Here is a 10,968-nt window from a genome sequence, read left to right as displayed (position 1 = left end):
TCGCGACCCCATGGACTGCAGCCTACCAGGCTCCTCCGCCCATGGGATTTTCCAGGCAAGAGTACTGGAGTGGGGTGTCATTGCCTTCTCCTGGATGTTAACTAAACTTATCATGGTAACCATTTCACAATAGGTAAGTATGTGAAGTCCTTCTGTTGTATACCTTAAAACTTATATCTCAATAAAACTGGGGGAGAAGTCTCCTATAAATTCTCAGAACATTTTGAAACCTATTTCTTTGATTTATGCAGTTCTGCCAAGTGACTATAATTATGTACATGTCTTTTTTCCTCATCTAGGCTGTACTCATATTCATTCATTCAACAAATATTTATTGAGCTCCATTACACACCAGACACCCTTCCACCCTTCCCAGTGCTGGGGACATATCAATGGGCAAAATAAAAATGGCTGTCTTTGTGGAGCTTATACAGTTGTTAGGGTAGACAGCATAAACATAATATATAAGTAAATTATGTAGTCTGCCAGAGGGTGATAAGTACATGGGGCAGAATAAACCAAGATAAGGGAATGGGATTCGCAATTTTTTAAAAGTGGTCAGGATGAATTTCATGGAGAAAATCATTACCAAAATGAACTGGGGTCCAACTGAGCAGAGTTCTAGAAAGTGAGTAGTGATAGTGACTATCACAGCTCAATCACCAAAAATCTAGCAGAGTTCCCTGCATGTGGTAAATAATCAATGATTGTGTGCTGATTAAACAAAGTTCAAGCTCTTGTCTAAAACATACGAAATTGAAGACTGGACAAGAATGATTTGTCTTTAGCATGTCAAAACTATGATTCCTACTGAAGCACCAGTGTCAGAGCCTTATCCCTAAAAGAAAACACTAATCAGTACGAGCACAGTGGAAGTTATTAAAAATGACTATTACCCTTGGAGGAAAAAAAGAAAACATAACAATGTCTCTTCAAGAAACTGATTTTACTAATCAGCCTCTCATTATTTTAAACTCAGAGTCAGCATTTACTTTCCACAGTACTCTTACATATTTATGCCAATTGGTCTTGACTTTCTGCCATAAAGTATATATGTGCCATAATAAACATATTTGTCAGAAGGGACTTTGTCTTTTTATTTAGTTTTAGGTATAAAATGACAAAGCTATCTCAAATATCATGTTTGAACTTAGTGATTAATGCATAATTAGATTATACTTATAACCTGTTTCTCAGTAATAAATGATATTTTAACTTACATACAGCAAAGTTAACACAAGCAAACTTTTTACCAATAAATTATTTCACACAGGTATATGCTTATGAATCTATTTAATTGTTCAAACTGTGCTAGAGAATACATATTTTGGAGTACATAATTTGTTAGATTTAGTTACAACAGAGGTGATTTCAATGGGAATTTCTTATACTGTCCTACTTATTAAAAAAATTTTTATCATTTGCTCCCAAATCTGTTATGTCAAAATGTATTTTTGAATTATACATTTAATTATGTCACTTTCAGCTAATTTATTTCATAAATATTAGAGATCTCATTTTAAATTATTTTATGAATATTTCCAAAACATGTTCTCCAATTATTATTTTTATAGTGAAGACAAATAATTGACCTTTATTTATATATAAATATTCTCTGCACAGTGATATTTTTTTAAAGAGAATAGTATGGAAAGTGCAAAAGCTCAGGCTCTCTAGGGCAAAGCCAAAAAAAAAAAGCAAAATTTAATTATGCCTCCTGATTTTTTACTTTTTGAATTTTATGTTCTCCCCTCATCTATTTTTTTAAATGCTAGAAATTTACCTTAAAAACATTAACAGTGTTACTATTTCAATTATTTGCCAGTGGTAGGGGTGGGGTAGTTAATTTTATATTATCCCCATCCCAAAAAAATCATGGTTTCAAATTCATCAGGAGTAAATACATTAACTACCTGCGATCAAAATGGAGAGCCCTTCAAGATAAGCAGTTGTGCAGTCAGCATGACTTGAGTTAGTCAGGATAGCAGGAATCCGGGGTCAGAGCTGTCTCCACCATTTTGGTCTGACCACGGTAACTAAGTTTGACCCTGTTTGTGTAGCACTTGTTTCTGTCATAGGTGTAACAGGTCTCAGCGTCACTATCACAGATATTGCTCTGGCTGGCAGTGACTACTTGATCTTCCAGCTCCACTTCTGTAGTGTCACATTTTTTGCACCTGAAAAACAAATACACACATTAGACACTCCCCATCAAATGTTGTCTCAGAATCTGAGTGACTATACATTTCTATCCAAAATCAGTTAGTTCTGACAAAGGATGACTCCTTTCAGACTTCAACTTCTCTATAATACAGAATTATTTATGTAATTTTTCAACCTTTAATTGAAAGTAAGCAATGAATTAATATATATGATTGTGTACACTATTCAGTAACTTCTACTCTGTTAAATTTATTCCCAACTGCATAGTAGGATTAAATTAATTATTTACAGTAATGAAGAAGGAAGGGTTTTTTTTTTTTATGTTGGATTCTATGGTTTCCAAAGAAATACCTGCATGTTAATGGGTCTGAATTGTTGAACTAAAAAGACAAATTGGTCCTTCTTGTACTAATGGAAATAATTTTGTCTTTAGAATAAATTTAGAGCTAACCTTTATTTATGAAATTTTATGAATTTGTGATGCCTAATAATTAACATGGGCTTCCCTGGTGGCTCAGACAATAAAGAATCCAACTGCAGTGTGGGAGACCTGGATTCAGTTCCTGCCTTGGGAAGATCCCCTGGAGGATAGCATGGCAACCCACTCCAGTATTCTTGCCTGGAGAATCCCCATGGAGAGAGGGGCCTGGCAGGCTACAGTCCATGGGGTTGCAAAGAGTCGGACACAACTGAGGACAGGATAGCACAGCAATAATTAACATATGAATTAATGTATTCAAAAGTTCAAATGATATTGGTAAATGTTTATACCCCAATATGTTTTCAAAAACATTCTTACTAACAAGTTTAATGAAAAGTTATTGACTTAGGTATCTTCATTAGTGTGAAGGAAAATCTCTTACAGGTCAGACAAATGGTACACAAATTTGGTTCTCATTGGTGAGGTAGGATCAGAGATATTCTCCCTGCTGTTCAGAGGAACACTAAAAAAAAGAAAAAAAGAAAATGAAGAATAATGAAATTAGCAGATACTGCTGTTTTTGGTAATAGGTATATTGCTAGGACAGTACTTACTATTTCATTCAGACATTTAGGACATTTAGCACTCTATAAACACTCTTTAGTAACACTATTACTCACATTTCACAGTAATTGCTATATTTTAAACAATTTCATTCAAAATAAACCTCACAACAACTCCTCTATCAATTATCTTTTATTATTTGGTAAATCCCTGGTTTTCCTTTAAAAATAAGCTCAAGTTTTACTTTCTCTGTGATTTTTACCTTGATCCCATTTCCACCCCTCAGTAAACTTCTCATCTGTAGTCTCATTAATGTTTCATATACCCTTACTATACTGCCATATTATAGTTGCTTACCTACAGAATAGCTGTTTCTAGATTCTATAAATTCCTTGAGCCAAAAACACTTACACATCCCAGTGCCTTGCTATAGGTGTGTCATATAGAATATGTCCAATATTTGTGAATGAATGGACAGTAAGATACTAAGGATCACATTTTAGAAATGTAGTAATTACAAATCAGAGAGGTTGGTGACCTACTCAAATTCACACAAGTACTAAGTAGTACAGCTGGAACTGGAATCCAGACCTTTTGATTTGGAGGTTTTCCATGAAAAATTAGATAACTCATCAACTAGTTCAGGTGATTTCATCAACTTTTACATTTTTTCATCTATGTCATCATTCCTCTTCACATGCACTGCTCCATACCAAAAGATCCCCCCAAACCTCAGGTTTTCCTAACTCAGTATTTAGCAACATTATCCACATATGTATCCAAACTAAAACGTTGGATTGTGTCCCTCAGTCTTCCCTCTCTGTCACCACCTAGGTCTAAATCCATCTCACAGTTCAACTGGCTCTAACACTTTGCATCTTTGAACTTGATTCAGGACACCAGCCTTCTCTCCTAATTTGTAGCAATACCTTCCTTCATTCTTGACCCCTCCCATGCGTTGGCCACATTATTGCCAAAATAGTCTTTTTAAACTACAAGCCTAATTTCCTTCTCCGCTTAAAGCCTACAGTGTCTCCCCACAGAAAACAAGGTAATCATTAAGACAGCATAGAAGGCACTGCATGATGTGCCTCTAACTCTCCAGCCTCATCTCTCACCACACCACCCTCTTTACACCGTGTGTCAGATGTAAACAACTGTTTGCTATCGTACAAAATTTACCAGGATTTTCTCATCTCTAAGCGTTAAAGATAACAAAAACAGTAATAGCCCTGACATTTACTAAAAACTTACAGTCTACCTGGTACTATGATGAACATGTTAACGTGATGATCCCATACAATTGTCACAGAAACCCTGATTCCTTTTCTTGGAATTATCTGCTTTCTCTATCAACTCTGTCATCACCCACACACATTTCTACCACTTACTCCAAATACCCTCTCCTACCTCCACCTGCCTCTCTCCCACTTTCCCCAGGGACTGGCCTCGGCACCCCTCTTTGTGTTCCTGTAGCATCCTATACCTATTCCTGTCACTGCATGTACAATATTGCATTGTAAATGCCCTTTCAGTTATTTACAGCTTCCTATTAGACTGTAAATTCTTTGATGGCAAGGGCTGTGTTTTATATAAATTATTGTATCCCCAGCTGCAATCCTCAGTGGCTTTCAGAAGCACTCGATAAATGTTTGTCAAATTAATAAATGAATGAATGAACATATCTATTCTTTATTACATTACAAAATCTCTAGTAATATCAGAAAATGCTTTAAATAATGAGAAAAGTAAGAGAACAGACACATATGAATGTTTCACTGAGGACTACTGTTCTGAGTGCTTTTATATATTATCATATTTAATCCTCACAACCCTATGAAGTATATGTGTATATATACATACCTATACATATCCCTTTTTTTTCAGTTTAGGGAACAGGTTCAAATTAGTTAAGTAACTTGCCCAAAGTCACAACATCATTAAGTGATGGAGTTGGGAATAATGCCATAATGACACAGCAATGATAAAAGAACTTTCAGAAATAAAATTGAAGAAGCATCAATATACATCAGGGAAATGGCAGAAGTTACTGAACTGCCTGATTTCAGTAAATAAAATATCATAAAAAGGATCATGTCATTAAAAAAAAAAAAGATAAATCAGAGAATCCCAGAGTATCATTTTAAATCTGCCCTTGGAGATTTAAATATAAGAGAGACACTCCTCTTCAACACTGTTTAGGTGCCAGTGTCATTGATGCCATTCTCTTAAGATACACGCTTCTCCAATTATTCTATCCTTAACAGGGAACTGGGGCTTCTCTTGTAGCTCAGTCGATAAAGAATCTGCCTGCAGTGCAGGACACCCAGGTTCAATCCCTGGGTTGGGAAGATCCCCTGGAGAAGGAAATGGCAACCCACTCCAGTATCCTTGCCTGGAAAATCTCAGGGACAAAGGAGCCTGGTGGGCTGCAGTCTGTGGGGTCACAAAGAGTTAAGCATGACTGAGTGACTAATACTTACTTACTCACTTAACAGGGAACTAAGTGGTATGGACTTGAGTGGTCAAAGAAAACTTGCTTAAGGAAGTGATGTCTAAACTAAGACATGCAGGCTGAAGAGTTAACCAGGCTAAGAGGGGTGCAAGAAAGAGTCCTTCAAGCAGAGGAACTAGATTATGCAAAAACAGAAGAGGAAGAAAGAGGTACTGCAACATACTGAATTTTTAAACATAAAATGAAAAAGAAGTGGCCATGGAAGAGCTTGAGAGTTATGCTGAGCACTGTAGGTTAGGCTGAAACATTCGTAATTTATCCTAGTAACAACATTGGGGGAACCAGCAAAAGGATTTTAGGAAGGGTAGTGGCATAATGATAACTGGCACATAGGTTAGGTGAATAATAACAGTAAATATTTTTTGAAAATGTGCCAGGAACTACATAGTCTTTAAAAGGAATATATCTCAGTTTATCTTTACAATAACCTGATGAATACATATTATTTTCCTATTAATATTTAGAGATGAGAAAGTTCAAGTTTAGAAGGGTTAAGTAACTAGCATACCATAGCACATAGCTACTAATATTTAGTGACAGCCAGAACTCAAAACAAATTCATAAGCATATTATACTTCTCCTATTGATTACATGGGATTGAATGCTATGATCTGTTTCACTAAGAGGTATTTGATTCGGGATGGAAACTATTCGAAGTAGTAGAAGTACTTCACAAAGGAGACATTAATGACTGGATCCAATAGAAATCTCAGTTCTTAAATATTATTAGTGGTTTTGCTGTTGAATAAGACTCATAGTTTATAACTTAAGACTATGTGTGAAATGAAATGAGTATCTGAAGTCCAATATACAAGTGGAGATGAAATCAATGTAGTAAATTTAATTAGTCTACCATACTTTTATGCAGACAAATGAAGTTGAATACAAGGTGAAGTACTTTGTGGTCCATATATGGTGCAAAACAAGCCTTTTAAAATTATCTCAAGTTTCACTTTGAACTGATCAAGGGCAACTATAAGTTCTGATTCAAACTGAAATAACTCCATATAAACAGGGGAGGTTGATGACTAGATCCGAACCTTCAGTTATTATTTGATGTAGCTGACTGGTTTTAGGTTGCCTGGAAACGTCTGTCTCTGCTCGCAACTACATAATTGGCTTAAGCCCATTACCCAGATTCAACCTCATGTAAGCTATTATACGGGCTTCCCTAGTGGCTCAGAGGTTAAAGCGTCTACCTGCAATGCGGGAGACCCAGGTTCGATCCCTGGGTCGGGCAGATCCCCTGGAGAAGGAAATGGCAACCCACTCCAGTATTCTCGCCTGGGAAATCCCATGGACGCAGGAGCCTGACGGCCTATAGTCCACGGGGTCGCAAAGAGTCAGACACGACTGAGCGACTTCACTTAAGCTGTTATACTTAGGCTTCCCAGGTGGCGCTAGTGGTAAAGAACCCACCTGTCAATGCAGAAGACACGTCAATGCAGGAGACACAAGAGACTTGGATTCTATCTCTGGGTCGGGAAGATCCCCTGGAGCAGGAAATGGCTAACCCACTCCAGCATTCTTGCACGGAGAATCCCATGAACAGAGGAGCCTGACAGGCTACAGTCCATGGGGTCACAAGAGTCAGAAATGATTTAGAGACTAAATAACCACCACAAATGTTACCCACCAAAAAGAGAAGCAAAGATATAGATATCACATGCAAACAACCACTAATATCAGAAAGTATCTGCTTACAAAATGAAAATATGAAGCACGAAATACCACATACATAATTCTGACGTTTCTCTCCACAATGTCTTGACTAGGATCTTCAGCAGAAGGGATGATCCTGGAAGTAATCCGGGCACACTTACATTTGTTGTCAACAAGAACAATCCTTTCATTTTCATCTTGGGCTTGAAAGATAAATATTTTAAGAAGAAAGGTAACCAAAAGTCTAATTTCATACTTTGTATCAAGTTAATTTATCACCCTCCCCAACAGAAAACTTAAGTTTATTGGCTGATCAGTTTCAGCTTTCTCCATTTTTTCTCTTTCCTAACCTAAACTAGCTAAGTGGAATCTCACAGCATAGTGAAGGAAATACAGATAAACTCCAAAAGGAATTTTCTTATTTTACCTTGGACCAGTCTATAGGAACATGAACTGAAAGAATTCTGGTTTTAATCAAATGCTTTTAATGGAGGCACAACCCTCTGAATGATAGAGCTTTGTAAAAAAATTAGTGCCAAATGCCAAAATGAGAGAGAAAACAAACATCTAGACTGAATTTCTCTCAGACTAGAGAAATTTATTCAAAAGTGAACAAATAAACCGGTTTTTTATAATAAAAACACCCTTCCTGAACACCCATTCATACTTTTTTTCCCTTATGCTAAGAACATGCACATTTTCCTCGAGATAACCTAATTTTCTAAGACTTTAAAATTCTCCATTAAAATTTCCCTAAACTTAATTATATTCTTCCTTTTCATAATAACAATCAGGTTTATAGCATAATGATTTAATTCATTAAGTGCAATATTTATTAATATTTCTTATAAGACTTATTTTTAAAGATATAGTATCTATAGACTTAAAGTGCTATAAACTTGCTAAAACAGTTTAGAATATGTTGTTAGGTACAAGTTCTATTTAATATAATATGCATGTGTACAGAAAAAAATAACAAATGAGTGAATACACAAATAACTATTAAAGCCGTAACTGTAAATGTCAACATTTACTGTCCAATCTGAATATTAGATAAAATGTCTGGTAAGTGCTGCAAAGAATTAACAAAATTTCTTATTATCTGTACTTAGATCAACTAACAGATATTTGAGGAAGTAACAATAAATAGCTTTATTTAACAGTGATAATTAAACAATAATGATATTAAATCTTTTTTATTCCTATAATTTTAGCTAAGTGACCTTTAAAATTTCCTTCCATCAAATCTCAATTTAAAAAATAGACAGCACATTAATTCAAGTTATAAAGGTTAAATGATAAGGAAATAAATTGTAACTGGACATCTAATTATTCCTGATCTCAGAGCAGAAAGGACCTAACTGCAGTATTTCAGTTTTAATGATACAGTCATTACAAAAACAATGTAAGATCATTGTTATTGTACTTATAATTGTTTTAAGTACTTTATAATGCATTATTATGTCCTTATTCATAAGTTCTTGATAAATCTTCTGATAAAAGTCTTACGGTATTGGAGAAAAACCATTATGAAGCCAATTTAAGATAATGATATAATTCTTAATTTTTTGAAAAGAGTAAGATGATTTAAAAGGTGTTCTCTTCCCTACTCCTGTATTAGTGACTTTTAAATGTTTTTCTCATTAAAATACAAATAAGCAGGCAATACCTGACCAAAACTATAGATGGAGTTGAGTATATGATGACTATTAAGTCTTAAATAGAAAATATATATGTTTTGTTTGTGGCACATATTATATTTTCTTGCCAGAAACCTAGGGGGAAAGTATCTTTACTGTTATTATATAAGAATACTAGGTAGCCTAATATACCTACCAGGAAAATGTAAAAATACATTCAATTCACCAAGACTTATAAGAGTCTAACTTCTGTTTCATCAACAGGAAATATTTTTCCTAATACACCTGTTATTATAGACTATGCCTTACTTTATTATTCCAAGAGCACCTGAGACAGAGTAGGTGGCTCAATAAATATTTGTCAAATAACTTAATTCAGTTCAAGTGAGAAAATAGACAACACATACTAGTTATGAATGTAATGAGTTTACCAAAAAGGTGATTCTCTTATACAGGCAGAATGGTGTCAGATGGCCTGAGTTCCACCTACCACATGCTTGTTGTGTGACCTTAGGTAAGTTACTTCACCTCTTTAAATGTCAATGGGCTCAAGGATATGTCAGAAATAATGATAGTACTTACCCTCAAATGGTTACTGTGAGAATTAAATGGAATAGAATATGTAAAGCAGTAGCATAACGTCTAGAATATAATATGTACTCAATAAGTTACAGCTCTTTTATATATAAATGGCTATATATGTTCCATGTATATGTTTATAGGTATATAAATATGTTCATAAACACATGTATTTTTATATATAGGTACATATATTACACATGGTTTACTACTTCTATCTTTATGTTTTAAATATTATTAGAAAGTCATTATTCTTAATACTAAATTAGTGAAAAGTATATGTAAAATTACTATTCTTAATTATATCATACTGTCCTGAAAGAACAATAAGCTCAAAAAAAAAAGGAATAAACTCAGTTAAGTCTTAAAACAATATATATCAAATTATATCATTTCTAATTCACATACCTTTCTAGATGAAAATTACTAAAACTATACTTTTATATTCAGAAAATAATCCATTTCTACAATAGTTTGAAAAGTTAATAAACAAGATAACTGAAGTTCAGCCATCAAGTTCCAGGAAATGTGTACAACATTAAACATTGTTAAAGGGTCATAATAAATTTGTAGGCTTGGATCCAGGAAAGTTGTTAGAACTAATACCAGCCTCTCTGGGGAAATAAAATCCTAATGCCTCTATATTGTATTTACAACAATTATTACCTCATTCCTCCAGACTATAAATTTGAGACACTCAAGGAGAGAAATCTGATTTTCAAGATTCAATATGGGTATTTGTATAGTATAACTATCTATACTTATCTAAAAATTATCTATTTTATTTTCTAGGTTTTAATAGGCAGACATATAAGAGAAAAAAGAATGAAAAGAATTACAATGAGTCTTGTCCATGTTAAAGACCACTGCCCATACAAAAATTAAGACATGTTAGAAGAACATAGCCAGCTAGGTGTCCAACCAAAACACAAACATAAATGTTTAATCTGAAGAACAGATCTGTATTCTATTTTTCCTTTTACCTGGGTTCATGCTCAAAATACCACATACCTGTCACAAGAACAGCCATAACAAAAATGGCCAGGACTCCCCCAAAAAGCAAACAATTCTTCATCTTGACTTCACTTCTTTTGAAAAACTGGAGCTACGAAGTCAGGGTTAAGGTGTGTGAGCTATAAGGAGTGTGCAAATGATGGGGCTTCTGCTTTCTTAAAATAACACTCCAGGCAGCTAACAAACTAAGATCACAACTGCGGTTGAACTCTGCAATTTAGTGTGTGGTCAGGATGTCAAAATAACTATCAACCACTTAAAAGTCTTAAGTGGTTGATAATTGTTTTGACATCTAAATAACAGATTTATTATAACACTCAAAAAAAGAAAACACAGTAAATAGAAGTTAGCTGGATATATTTTTAAGCCATTATTTCCTTGAAAAATAAACTCAGGTAGACTGCCTTCCC

General features: G+C 34.5%; 1 protein-coding gene across 1 annotated transcript; it reads right to left on the bottom strand.

The window, feature by feature from the left end:
* Positions 1 to 1,276: 1,276 nt before the first annotated feature.
* Positions 1,277 to 10,713, bottom strand: JCHAIN (joining chain of multimeric IgA and IgM). The gene is made up of 4 exons (XM_006069320.4): positions 10,556 to 10,713; positions 7,402 to 7,528; positions 3,027 to 3,107; positions 1,277 to 2,177 (listed from the first exon to the last, which is right to left on the bottom strand). The coding sequence occupies exons 1-4, from the start codon at positions 10,617 to 10,619 to the stop codon at positions 1,973 to 1,975; spliced, it is 477 nt and encodes a 158-aa protein (XP_006069382.1). The 5' UTR covers positions 10,620 to 10,713; the 3' UTR covers positions 1,277 to 1,972.
* Positions 10,714 to 10,968: the final 255 nt, after the last annotated feature.

The sequence above is a fragment of the Bubalus bubalis genome, chromosome 7 (genome assembly GCF_019923935.1).
Source record: "Bubalus bubalis isolate 160015118507 breed Murrah chromosome 7, NDDB_SH_1, whole genome shotgun sequence".
Classification (NCBI taxonomy): Eukaryota; Metazoa; Chordata; class Mammalia; order Artiodactyla; family Bovidae; genus Bubalus; species Bubalus bubalis.
This window is presented reverse-complemented; position numbering and strand designations above follow the sequence as displayed.